The sequence below is a fragment of the Trematomus bernacchii genome, unplaced genomic scaffold, assembly GCF_902827165.1.
Source record: "Trematomus bernacchii unplaced genomic scaffold, fTreBer1.1, whole genome shotgun sequence".
Taxonomy (NCBI): domain Eukaryota; kingdom Metazoa; phylum Chordata; class Actinopteri; order Perciformes; family Nototheniidae; genus Trematomus; species Trematomus bernacchii.
Genome location: NW_022987567.1, coordinates 4,938,200 through 4,952,086, shown reverse-complemented (window position 1 = coordinate 4,952,086; position 13,887 = coordinate 4,938,200). Strand labels below are relative to the sequence as shown.

General features: G+C 39.5%; 1 protein-coding gene across 2 annotated transcripts; it reads left to right on the top strand.

Annotated features, from left to right (window-relative positions):
* Nucleotides 1-4,733: 4,733 nt before the first annotated feature.
* spp1 (secreted phosphoprotein 1) lies at nucleotides 4,734-12,693 on the top strand. Of its 2 annotated transcripts, none has more exons than XM_034125684.1 (8): nucleotides 4,734-4,839; nucleotides 7,994-8,052; nucleotides 9,008-9,052; nucleotides 9,138-9,206; nucleotides 9,633-9,695; nucleotides 9,815-9,955; nucleotides 10,293-10,655; nucleotides 11,370-12,693. In XM_034125684.1, exons 2-8 carry the CDS (start codon nucleotides 7,999-8,001, stop codon nucleotides 11,796-11,798), a joined length of 1,164 nt encoding a protein of 387 aa, XP_033981575.1. In that variant the 5' UTR covers nucleotides 4,734-4,839; nucleotides 7,994-7,998; the 3' UTR covers nucleotides 11,799-12,693. The 2 variants fall into 2 exon arrangements, with proteins under 2 accessions (XP_033981575.1, XP_033981576.1); XM_034125685.1 differs by having other exon boundaries at nucleotides 10,293-10,661.
* Nucleotides 12,694-13,887: the final 1,194 nt, after the last annotated feature.

Sequence of the window (13,887 nt, the reverse complement as noted above, 5' to 3'; positions counted from 1 at the left end):
TTGAACTATGAAATGCTACTTTTGGGTTTTTCCAAATTAAAATAGTTCACAACACATTTGTTTTTGTTCCCAACTTTGGAAAGTGTAGGAGGCCTTAGAGCCGACTCAGTGTCCCAGAGCAGTCCTCTCATTACCTTTGATGTTTTTACTGACCCTTCATTTTATTTTCATCGTTGCTAGAACGGTTTTTCTTAGTAGACATTTTCTTCTTCTTTAGGTTTTAGTTTTCACTAGTTTCTTCTTATACTGTAACTACTTTAAAGTGTATTTCCCCATCAGAAACAGTCACGTTTCAAATCACTTTAAATGCATTGTCAGTAGCCCACTGATAACCCTAACCCTAACCAAACAAGTCAGTTCTCAGGTCAGAAGGGGAGGACAAATTCTCATCAACAGAGACACCCTTTAAATAAAATTACTTTTACAATCTATAATCAATTATCAGACAGTGACTATTTTCCATTGATCAAAACAAGACCAAGCAAGATGCCCCTGCTGTGTTTCATGTGCAACATACCTCTGTGTGTCGGCAGAAGAAGAAGAAGAAAGCTTTGATTTGAGCGGTTGAGTAATTGTACGTTTGTGACTGAGGCCTCAGAACTCATCAAGCTGTCAGATTGCAGACACACTGTGTTACTGTAATCAGACTGTCAGTTTGCGTTTTAACCCAGTGAGTAACAGCGTTGAGTGTGTCTGTTTGCATTAAAAAGTCAGTGACTAATAAATGGCTTTTTATGCATGATGTGAATGTGTTTGTGTGGATATTCTGAGCCTGTATTGAGTCTTACAAACTTTTAATTTGCGTCTATTTTGGATTACCGTTGATGGTTCATTCGAAATATTTCCAAAGCAGGTATTGAAGAGACGCCTTGTTGTGACAATTTGTTTCAACTTTCTATGGGACCATGTCTTGCTTGTTGGTCGTCTCTCGCAATTTGTGACCTCTTTGCGAAGCCTGTTCCCCTAAAAATTCTGATCCCGAAAATGCATTGTCAATCAGGTTCCGCTGGATATTGTTTGTTTTATGACATTTCTGATCAAAGTCATGCTGAAGATGTCGTAGAAGGTTAAAAATAATATATTACTTTATTCCAAGATTAATGTTAAGTAGACTCTGAAATAAAACCAATGGTAAATCTGCTCTGTGAGACAGGAGATACAGGCACTGGAAGGGTTTCTCCAAACCGCTGACAGAAAGGCTAGAAAGCTACAGTGGTTCGGACACATAACTATTACTGGTTAAGTACGGGTAGCTAGCAAATGAACGGTACAGTTGAGGAAGGAAGAAGTGCAGAAAGGCCATGGGGAGAATTGCTGACGGACATAAAGAAGTGTACGGGGAAAGCGGTGGTGGAGTACATGAGACTGGCGGAAGATCGGGACGTGAGGAGACGAGTGGTGATGTCATCAATGTGCCCCAATAGCCATCCAATGACCTGACCTTTTGAATTTGCTGTTAAACTCTAACTGTTGGCAAATAGAGGCTAAAATACGTTCTTTGGAAGTTGTAAAATTGTTGATAATTCTCTGATTCACCGATTTATTCCAAACATTTAGAACTGAGTAGTAGATATGTAAACCTAAACATATGTAATCCTATTATGTAAACTGATCAGCACTGAGACTTGTGTATATCAATTGTTTGCTACAGGATTACCACTAATAGCGAACAGTTTAGCAACAAAATGTACGAAAAGTGAACATCGGGTCAATCGTGCAATGTAAAGTGTTTAAATGTCGGGATTAGGGGCTTAAAGGTCCCATGTCATGCTTTTCCGGTTATTACCCGTCCCCTTGTGTGTTATGAAGCTTTTCCTGCATGTAAACGGTCTGCAGAGTCACAAACCACAGACCCCACGCAGCAGCCAGGAAACAACACCAGTAATCCAGCTCACACTGTCCGCTCCTCGCAGCAGCGAGCCCCGCAACGTCCCGCCAACACGGCACCCAGAGCCCACGAAGCATTCTCATCCGTTTGTCATTGCTGGTGTCATTTTCTGGTTGCTAACAAATGCTATTGTAACACATAAACTCAGAACACTCAGAAAACTCAGAAAAAATCAGAGCACAGTGGGCTCATAGGGAGGGGAGGGGGGGGGGGGTTTAGGACAGAGAGTGAATACACATACTATACAGAGATGCTGTATGAGAAACCAATGTGAGTTTGGAAAATTGCACAATGTAAATCTATTCTAGTAGACCTTAACAATGGAATTATGATCAGTAGAAATGGCCATGACATGGGACCTTTAAAGTAATCAAATTGGAATTCCATCAGCAATTTGCTAGACGTGAAAGGCACAGGTACAACACAGTCCTGGATAACAATAGGGTTACATGAGTTTTAAGTTAATATTTTTTTTAATAAAACAGCAGTACTTATCAGTGTTTCTCTGAATTGAAGAGTCCCTTTGGAGCAAAGCTTACGCAAAATGATATTACGTGTGAACATAAATAAATACATTTGTGTGGGGAAGAAACAGAGCATCATGTTTCTGAAATGTCTAGGTTTTTATGTTCATCTATTCGTCTGTTCGAAGATCATAAATCCTGATGTGTAGAAATGTGTTTATGTGTCTAGTTTAGTGTAGTAGTGAACTCAGATGTAAACAACTCTGCATCTGCATGTGAGGGTGTGTGTGTGTGCTATATGGTGTATATCATCTGACAGACTCAGACACTTTACGAGCAATTCAAGTTTAATGATTGAGTCTAAACACCGCTGCGAGCGTAAAATACACATTCCACGAGAATTCAGAGAATGCTCGTCTGTCTGGATGAAACCCACTTAACCTCGTTTTCATTCTTAAAAACCCGCCTCTCAAAGTCGGCAGGATGTTAAACAAAACAGTTTTTTAGGGACAACATGTGTGTATAGCCAAGTCCAGCAGATTGAACCTCAATTGGTCTACCCTACTTTATCACAAGGTTCAAGGTTCTTTATTGTCAATCTGACATAGCTACAGAGTAATTATGCACATATAATCAAATCATCTTGTCAGAATAATACACTGCTCCTTTCTTCCTGGAAATTGCACAATGCTCTTCCTGATACATACTTTTCATATGTTTGAAATCTAAATACCTCATATAACCAACTTTTATTTTATTGTGTGTGATTTTGGTCATTTCTGCTGTTGCCTATTGGTCCACCCTGGAAAAGGGATCCTTCCTTTTCCATATTGAGGCTCTAAGAGGGTATGCTCTACAGATTTACAGTCATTTGAGGCAGTTTGGGTTGTAAAAATAGAGAAATAGGATGTGACAGTGGGTTGTAAGTAAATATTGCACAGAGTGATCACAAACTGTAAACAGTAAATGAAAGCAACGCTACAACTCTGGAGTCTTTTAGGGTAATGTTGCAGTAAACAAAGTGAAGGATCAGAACCAAGAACCAAAAGGGTGCAGACCTCTGCTAAGGATGTTTCCATAAGAAAATAAATGGTGCTTGTATCTGTCCCGTGATCAGCTGCATCGACTGTTACACCCTGACAAACAGACATCTAACCCTTGGTTTAAACATTCAAGATTTTCCATTTTAAAACACAGTATATCAAGCTTTTTTGAGCCATCATTTGGGCTTGAAGTGAATAACAAGCAAATCAGTATTTAGTATTTATCTGAATATGCCCTATACACCGCAATGTTTCTTCAAAGTGCAGGTGCCATATGATAACGTAGTAAACCTTGTTGCTAAATACGATTGCAAAGTATTATCTTATTATCTATCCACTGCAGGCACGATACACAGCAAGTGTTGGCCTTGTGTGATGAGATGAGGTTTATCCAGCCTTGAAAGGTGAACTGATGTGACTTCTTGACGAAAAACAAACATTTTTTTGTTGTATTCTTTTATATTTGTGACACTAAAATATCAATAAATCTCATTCAGTTTTTCTCAAAATGTAACCTTGGTCCCCCGGATCCTTATTTCTTGTTTAAATACAATGGCCCTAACAAATCTTCTTAAAAAAAAAGACATAAGAAATACAAAATAAAGGCAGTTACCCCGATATGTTGAAACAAGGTAAAATATGTGGAGAAAGGGACATTTCTGAAGAAAAAGAAAGATGTGTAGCCTTCAATTATTAGAAAGTAAAGGTTCTCCAGGGTGATGACACAAACATCTACTTTCATACTTTGAAATGAAACATGGACTGCTACACATACAAAGTCAAATTAGTCTGGTTTCACAGACAACTTCTCAATTATCCAGAGAGACCTCAGTCAGATGATTTCCGTCTGTCTGAGAGGAAGCTGAATCACTATCATACCAGCAGACACTATATGCTGCTGTTTTTTCCCAGAGCCTGTCACTACATGTCCTTAAATTAACTTCATGCACAATGAGAATGAGAATGTGTGAGTCTGTCTGTGTGTGTGTATGGTATGTGTGAGTGTGTGTCTAAAGGAAAGAGGCAAAAAAAAATATTCACATGTCTGTCTGGCTTGTAAATGTCTGCATGTCTTTATCCATGTATTTGCATTGTGTGTGTGTGTGTGTGTGTGTGTGTGTGTGTGTGTGTGTGTGTGTGTGTGTGTGTGTGTGTGTGCCCCTATACCACCACAGCACCAACCACAGGAAGAGTGGGAGAGAGAGGAGAGGTGGACCCAGGAGCGGTTAACCTCATGACATCACAAGCTCACAGCTGATTGGCTGTTGCCTAAAGCTGGATGGTTTATAAGCCAACCAGGAGCCTCGGATTCAGCAGCAGCATCTTTGAGAAGCACAAACAACATCCAGGGAAACCCAGGAGATAAACCAAACACAAACCACGTCTGCGTGTTTCGGCTCCACAGTCTGCTGAACTCCTGTCACTTCCTGCGACTGCAAACAAGGTCAGGATAAACACAGATTTTACTTTCTGAGCACTGTTTAGTAAGAGTTGTTTTGCAGCATTGGTGGCATGTTGAGATGTTAATATTTGTTGAAGCTGCTGGAAATGTGGTTTATTTACATTACCAAATACAATTCAACCTTAAGAAACGTTCAGGGTGAGAGGCCTGAAGTTCTTCTGTGCAATTACAGTTATGGGCAAAAGTTTTGTCTACTTAATTTTGGTCTTGGGCTGTTTTTCATTATTAGGCCAGTTCTCTTATAGTTCCAATGAAGGGAAATCTTAATGCTACAACATTCAGTAATATCTTAGACAAGCGATATCTTCATTTTAATATTTTTTGTTTATCTTTTGTGCAATCCTTCTAATCTCAATCAAACAAGAGTTGTGTTTTGATAAAATATCTCAATATTCAAACTAATTATTATTGTCATTGTTGACAGTGTACCAAGCTCACTAATGCTCTTGAATAATGGTTAATCTCTGCTGGTTCCAACATCTTTTAGGAAGTGGGGGCTGTTATTTAAACAGATTAATGCCCACCAGTTTTGGAATTACTTACATTTAAAACAGTGTGTTTCATTTTCTTTATTAATTACTTCTTTCAAGACTTATGAGTAATTAAGAAACATTTTACAAATACTACACTGAAAAAATTGCAATTGACATTTAATTTACCTTTATTTTGTACTAATACTTTCAAAAAGAGAAAACACCATTTAGTCCCAAAAGTCTATCTAATTTATAAACAAGAGAAACATTTTGGTGTGACAATCTTAACTCAAATGTTATACAAACTGGTTTGAAATGTTAACATCAAACTTGTGCTCCACAAGGAGGGTTTGGTTATCCTTCGTCATAAAATGCTCTGCAATTTATTACATTTAATTATGCGTTCTTTTTTAAGAGTTACAGTGGTGGAAGTCCGCCTGGGATTAGCAAGAGGCTGCGTTTGATTGGTTGATTAGTTACACAGTGACACAGAGGCAGGAAGGAGAAGCTGTGGGCAGCAGGGAACTAATTTCTGGTGTCACATGACCTGACTAACCACACTGAGTAAACACACACACACACACACACACACACACACACACACACACACACACACACACACACACACACACACACACACACACACACAAAAGTTAATCAAATATTGTAATATATTGGTTTTATAGTCCACAATGGATACAATGCAACTAAAAGTTCTTCACATAAGGATAACTAGAACATCTCAGCATAACGATTTAGTAGTCCGGTTTTACTCCTCGTAAAACCATAACTTTAACATAACATAAGCTTTTTTTTCAATTCGTTTTTTGTACAAATTTAACAAAATAAATGTCTTTATTAGTGAGTTTCAGAGGGGTTAGTTTACTTTTGGACAGAGCTAGGATAACCGCTTTACCCCCCTGCTTCCGGTCTTTATGCTAAGCTAGGCTAATTCCCTGCTAGCTTCAGCTTCCTAAAATACAGATATAAGACTTGGACAGTTCTTCTCAAAATTCTTAGAAAAATGAAAATGAATAAGCACATTTCCCAAAGTGTCTGAGTATCCCACCACAGCTATGTGTCTAACCCCAAACCGTACTGTTACCCTAACCAAATGTTAACCTTGATACTAAAACTAACACAGAGCAGCGAGGTCCAGAAATAATGTCCATGCTTTCGAGTACTGAAACTTAAATGATGCCTCTCAAAGATAGACGTATACAGAAATACACACATGCATACATATGGGCGTATTTCATGTTTCTGCTGTGCTGTGGCTTTCCAGTTATAACCCAGTGAATTACATAGTATACAGTATGAAGAGTCCATCATTACAGATAGACGCAGACACTCAGACTGTTCCTCCCACGGCATCCGCTAAAAGAAGAGCTTGTTACAGTAAGAGAGTTGAACAGAGAAAAATAGAAGAGTTTATAAAGCTGCTGTTGACAATACCTGCTCTATGTTCATGATATGTTACTGTTAAAAGTCTGTGTTGGCAAGAATTACCATTGCTGTGACTTTGCAAAAAATCCCAATACGAATACTATCAATAAACTGATCCCAATAACCCTAACCCTATATAAGTATTGTTTCTGTACCTAAAACTTGATCTTAATCAAATGTGTGTTACTCCTCTGCGGAAAATAGTACCCAAAAAGTGCAGTATTTCCTCCTATTTTCTTGATGCTATTAGCATATTGCCTTATTTTGGGATATTTGTGCCCTTGAGTAAGGCACTTAGTCCTTAGTTACTCCAGGGAGAATGTCCCTGTACTGTAATTGGTAATTGTAAGTCGCTTTGGATAAAAGCCTCAGCTAAATGAAATGTAATATAATAATATAATATTTATCTTTGCTGACTCTTATTTATTTCTGAAAACAAGGGACTGAGCTGGTGGAGTTTTAGATGACTTCAAAGTAAACTAGTTCCTTGAACCTAAAAAGAAGTAGCCAAATACATTTTCTTGCAGTGTAGATTGATGTCTTTTACTTCACGACATCTGTTTGCAGTCAACAGCTCAATGTAATGATATGATGAGAAGCATAAAGTGTAATACCTCCTTACAAAGTGCTTTGCAGAGTGACTGAGGGGACTGTTACTAGACTCAGATGGCAAAAACCTTGAACTGTTTCCGGTTTTCTTCCTTCAATCTTCAAACACCCACAAAAATAATACCCGTTATTTTCTCACGTCTTCTCGTCCAGAATCGTCCAGAAGCATCCTGTCCCATAGTCGAATAAACCACGCACCAAAATGATGTGATTTTCTCGCTCTGATGACAGACAAAATGTTTAACTATCTCAAACTGAGTTGTCAGGGTCACATAAACGCACGTTTAGGTGTATAATTAAGGACTTAATGACTTCCTGAGAACTACCAAGGCCTCCGGAAGTGCCACTGCTAGTTAACAGAAGTGTGCCAGTGCTGCCTACATTTTTTAGAAGGAATCTGCGAGATAATTGACGGAGGAGACGAGCAGCTCCTTTTTTGGTTTGACATGTCATTGTGTTTCCTGTGAAGTTATGGCCTCCGGGCGAGTATTCGATATAGAACAAGCTCTGTGCCTCATGATTATGTTTCATTGTTTTATTGTCTTGTACAATGATGTTTTATTGTGTGGCCTCAACCTGCATGTTTTTTTGGTTTTCTGCCCATCCAGACACAATGAAAGTTGCCGTTGTTTTCGTGCTGCTCTTCGCCACAGTCCTCTGCCGGCCGGTAAGTCATTCTGTCTGTCGAGGCAAAACTTCAATGTAACTTTTGTGGAAATGACAGGAACCATTTTGTACATAATTCCTAAGATGCATGAGAAAAAACGTTTCTGGTTATCCGTTTTCTAAGTCTGAACAAAAATAAATTCTGGATCTACATTTATGATTTAACCCTTAGATGCACGAGTGACTGGACCCTACACTCTTCCATAAGTGGTTCTAAAAGGACCCGTATTAGAATAATATGTGTTTTTATGCAATTTTTGTCATTTTGGTTAAGAAAAATCTCTTGTATAATATTTAGTATTATATTTTGGTTCACACTAGAAATATTTTATATTTAATTTTTCACTATTTATAATTTTAGAAATTTCTTTTACATTTTGAAAAAAAACTTTTTCCCATAGGTTTCCATAGAAAATGCATGCAGGTCAGTTTTGACCCACTTATGGAAGCTTGGGGTACTAATACAAAAACTACAATTTCTTAAAATGTAAATTAAAAATGTGAATGGCATGATATCTAAAACATGTTTTTTGAGGAATAGCTGGAATATGAAATGATAAAACAATGTAATTACAAAGATACAGTACTTCAAGAAAACCACCTCACCGGGTCAAAAAAGACCCACTTATGCATCTAAGGGTTAAGAACAAGTAAGAACATAGTTTTGGATTCTGTAGCAGGTGACATTTATGTTGTTGTTGTAGCCCAAACAAGTGTTACCAGTGGTGTTTTCCCACCATTTCTCATCGTTTTAAATCATAAGCAAAGGAAGAAAACTGTTTCGATAAGATTTCAATCAGATATAGGTGCCCAGATTGTTTTCTTTCTAACTTCCCTTTAAAGGCAACCGTAGATTTTGTCTTAAAATGCATTAGATTACATCAGTTTTCTTTATTTACTTACTTTCTGACTAATGTTCGATTCAAAATGTAAATATATATTTGTTTGCTTTTTAGGCAAGAAAGGTTTCTGTCAGCAGTTCAGAGAGCTCTGAAGAAATGGTGAGTATCTGGAGAGAAAGAGTTAGAAAGTGAAAAATATAGAAATAGCTCGACATGAACTCATCTTGGTTGATCTTGTCCACAGGCGAGAAGACCAGCAGCTCCAGCCCTCACGAAACAAGCGCTTCCTGAGCTTCGTGCAGCACCTCTACAGGTAAAATATTTTTGGTTTATTCAGAACTCCATATCTATTGTTATGTTTTGTTGATCATTTGATCATGTTTATCTACGATTGGATGCCGTTTTTTAAAGAAGAAATGGGTTTCAAACTGGAGGTGTGGAGCTTGAAAAATGTAGGCTTTTGAGTTGCATTGTGGGATATGTTGCATCCAGTATTTTTGGGGCTTGACCCAAGGGAAGTCAACCCTAACTTTGTCAACCTTTATCATGTGTTACTTTATTGAAGTGCAATACAAAATCACTGGAGTATCCATTTACGCTTTGCATAATGATCTCATCCTACAGCCTATCGTCCATTAATAAACATTTAGCAAAAGCAAGAAATAGTCAGAATGGCTCAAATCTTTTAAAACATGTGACATGAGGATTATTCAAATGTATTGTCCTTCTCTTGTTGCAGAACGTTGAAGCAGCACCTGCTACCAACTCAGACGAGACCACAGAGAGCTCAGATGAAGACGAGGTGAGAGACGTCAAATCAGTATTTTAAATCTTTTAACAACATTTGATTATTCTTTTGTTTGTAGACTGCAGATATACTTTAGGACAGTTGAACACTTTGTGATTGAATGATTCTTGCAGCAGGTGGCAGCAGAGGCTCTAGTCGAAGTCAAATCAGAGAGCGCTGACACAACTTCATCCCCAGAAACAGCCTCTGTCAGCAGCCAGGACAGTGAAGACAGTGATGATGATGTTGATGATGACGATGAAACAGAGGAGACTGTAAGTAAATAACACCTCTGGTTAGATAATGGATATTTCTAGATGTTTGGGAAACAGATGAAACCACATTTAAAAAAAGAAGAAGACAATATAGCCAAATAAGTCACAATTTATTGCTGTCAATATACAGACATAACATATACAAACACTTTTTGAGAGTGAGTAGTCCTGCAATTAAAAGCCTATTCATCTGTTCCTCAAAATAATGATTGCTTATCAAAGTAGATTGTGACATCCATAGAAAAGGTACAGGGTGGGAAATTCAAACCTGACCATCTGCACCAAACACCAAAGCATATTTTAACCCTCCAACTCTCACCTCCCTCTGTTTGTCCAGGAAACCGATGAAGATGAATCTAGCGATAGCGCAGAGTCGGGTGAATCCTCGTCCCCCGCTCCTTCCACCGAAACCCCTGTGTTAGTCACAGATGAACCCTTGGCTGAGACCACTGCTGAGCCCATCGTTCCCACCATCGTCACCGACATCCCCGCCACAGATTCAGGCCGTGGCGACAGCTTGGGACGCTACCCCAGCGACTACAAGTCCAGCGACTACAAGTCCATCGACTACGTGGAGGAGAAATCCTACCACAAGGTTCCCGGCCCCTACAAGTCCTACGAGTTCATGGGCACCGGAAAGAAGATGGACTACGACATGACAGACGGCAACGAGGTGGACAAGTCACTGAAGGTGTACAAGGTACAGGTTAGTTATGGTTTCTTGACAGTGTGAGTCTGTCCATAGAGTCGGAAAAAAAAGATAAGCTGTAATACAATGTGCTGCTAGATGAAATTACCACACAGGTGCTACCTTCTAACACCTACTAAGTTACCGTTAACCTAACCGCTCTCATTCCCACTCATTACAAACCTACGTTTGGTCAACCGCCTGGTATCACTTAAGTTTAAAAAACGAAATACTTTCTAAGATTTCGTCAAAAATCAAGGTTAAAATAAGGAAGTTATGTTTGTGATCTAAGTAAAGTATGTCACTTAACTTACTACATAACTTTAACCTAGCCAACGTTGACTTTGGGTTTCACCCGGTACTCAAGGAGGGTGAAAGTCCTGTGTTTGTCTGACCCATCCATCTATCCAACAATTTCTTCATTGACATTGAAACAATTTATAATACATCACCTGACTTGAATAAGTGGTTCTGAGTGTCTAATATACACACATTGTGGAAATTGCAAGCCCAATATATCCAATGCAGACGTTAAACAGGGCCTTGACAAAACGTTGGTATTGACACCATGCAAAAGACACCAGGCTGACTACGCATATGTAAGCTTTTACAATAAGCAGAATCAAAGCTATTCCTAATGTTTTAACACAAAACCCTACATACAACTTGAATAGAAGAAAGACAAATCAAACTAATCCTCCATTTCTTCCTCTGCCTCCCCTCCAGGCTATTCATGTCCACTCTGAGCTCCTGGAGGAGGACACCAGCACCCCTGAGGTGGAGAGCCAGGGCCTCGACGCCTCCTCCGGCACCTCTCAGGACCAGGCCATCAGCCCCCGCCAGGCCTCCTTCCCAGAAGAGGAGGAGAGCACCAGCGCTAGCGACGCCTCCACCAGCGAGAGCTCTAGCGCTCCTGAGGAAGAGGAGGAGGAGGAGGAAAGCGCCAGCACAGCCAACGACAGCGCCAGCGCCAGCCAGGAGTCGGAGGACGAGGAGAGCCAGAGCAGCGAGGAGGCCACTGCCACACCTGGAGCCGCTGACAGCGACTCAGATGAGAGCACTGAGAGTGATGAGGAGGGGGCGGGACCTGTCATCACCACTGACATGCCAGCAGTCATCACCACTGACATGCCAGCGGTCATCACTGCCAAATAAGCATCTCACATCCAATGGAAATGGAAAGGAGGTGTCAGATAGAATAAAGAGCACACGCTGCATTGAGGTGCAAAACGCCCTCCACTTTCCACTGTGGGGCCAAACAGGGACCGCCAAGGCTTGATTATTTTGTTGATTTTAACATGTTCCGACATTATTTCTGTGATTATTTGTGCATCTTTAGGAAAGCTGAATTGCTGTTCCTTCTGGATTGTATTTAAATAAACCAATTACCCCTGCATCCTGTGGTCTGGTTGCCCTGGTAAATCCCATGTTTGACCTTACAGGCAACAAGTGGTAGGATGTTGAAATCGCGACTGCAACAGAAGGTTGACTGACCTCATGACCTTTGCCCACTCCCTTCTAACCTCCGTAGCTGGAAAGACCAAAGAAATTTGAGTCCTGATATCTACACCAGCACTACACGTCATTTAACCATTTACTTATTACTGCAATATGCAAACCTACATTGTGTTGTGCTTATAAGAATACAAATGCACCGTTTATTTAAATAAATGTAATCATTTTAAGTGTAACGAAAAACTTGACATTAAGCCACACATTTGCTGCCTGTGTGGCTTAGCTTCTTTGCTAGCTAGTAACACATCTGCTTGTGTAGATAAAAGGATTCGAACAGAGAAACTATTATAGGGTTCAGTCGGTTATAGATACACACACACACACATACACACACACACACACACACACACACACACACACACACACACACACACACACACACACACACACACACACACACACACGCACATGCATGCAACACAATCCCGTTCATTTGCACAGTTACCTACCTGTTGTTTGTCCCATGTTGTTTACTGTGTTGTATCATATTGTACCATTTATAATATTTGAATAAAGTTCTTTTTTCATAAAAAGAGATGATGGTCGTTTACATTTGTTTAAAATGTAAAGACAGGAGGGGTGGTGAGATGATCAGCTGAGATAATTGATTGCAGTTGTAGTCCATTTATGACTACATTAAAAACATAGAAAAATAAAAACAGAAATGCATTCGTGTGCGTTTTGGGATCATTGCATGTAGGAGGGGAGGGATGCACTGTAAACAGCAGCAACAGAAATACTGGTTACTTGTGTTGGCAGGTACTTGTCAACAGATTGACATCAGGTACACATGGGTTAGGGCACACACGTTATTTACGTCATATCGGATGGCACCCATAAAAAGGAACTCACCTTGTGGTAAACCGGCAAGAGAGAAAGCCTTTGAGCTCCATACTGTTTCAGAAATAATCCTTGATGTGGTTTTGGCGTTTCATCACCGCAGCATTTATTTTAGGCAGTATCTGCCGGGTTCCGCATGAGCTCAGCCCCCTCCTTTTTCTTTTCTTTTTTAAAGCTTTATACCCCGAATCAGCACTTTAGTAACAGGAAGTTAAATAGAGGGATATGAGGCATGGCTAGAATGGGTGATCTGTTTGGTATTTTGAGCAAAACACTTCATAGACATGTTTTTTATACATTTTTATATATCTTAGACCTATGCTATTGCCTACAAATTGCATGACAGGTGACCTTTAAGATGTTTTTCACCTAGGTTTAGTTGTTATGCTAAGCTAGGCCTCCTGACTCGCATAGGGAAACCCAACAATCCAAAATACTTATTTTACCTGTATTATATAATCCAAATAGTTATGGTGTGAGAGGAGAAGATATCCCCCAAAAGATGTCTGTCATATCACCAATTTAATAAAAACGACATGGCTCTCGGCTTGTGGTGTTCAAAGTGCCAAAAATAAAAAATCACAATTCAACAACGTTTTCTTGCCAGAAATCCAAAATCTTCATTGATCTTCTCATCTCATTCTCTGGAAGACTAACTAAACAGGTCTTGGCTGGAGTGCACATAGTGTCGTCAGAAGGCAGATATGTTCAGAATAACCAGCAATATACTGTAAGAGTGACTTTCACATAACTCTCATTATGAAGCACCTTGTTTTTGTCTAGACTTGATCTTTTCATCTGTTAAAGTCATCTCTGCTGTCAAACGCTGTATAGACACAGAGTTCAGACTGATTACAGGCTTCATTTCAGCTGTTCCCCCAAAACTGCA

Excerpts from the sequence above, each read along its gene's own strand:
- spp1 (XM_034125685.1), top strand. The coding sequence starts at position 7,999 with ATGAAAGTTGCCGTTGTTTTCGTGCTGCTCTTCGCCACAGTCCTCTGC. Across the intron at positions 9,053-9,137 it reads CAGAGAGCTCTGAAGAAATG|GCGAGAAGACCAGCAGCTCC; the intron begins GTGAGTATCTGG and ends TCTTGTCCACAG. Across the intron at positions 9,696-9,814 it reads AGAGCTCAGATGAAGACGAG|CAGGTGGCAGCAGAGGCTCT; the intron begins GTGAGAGACGTC and ends TGATTCTTGCAG.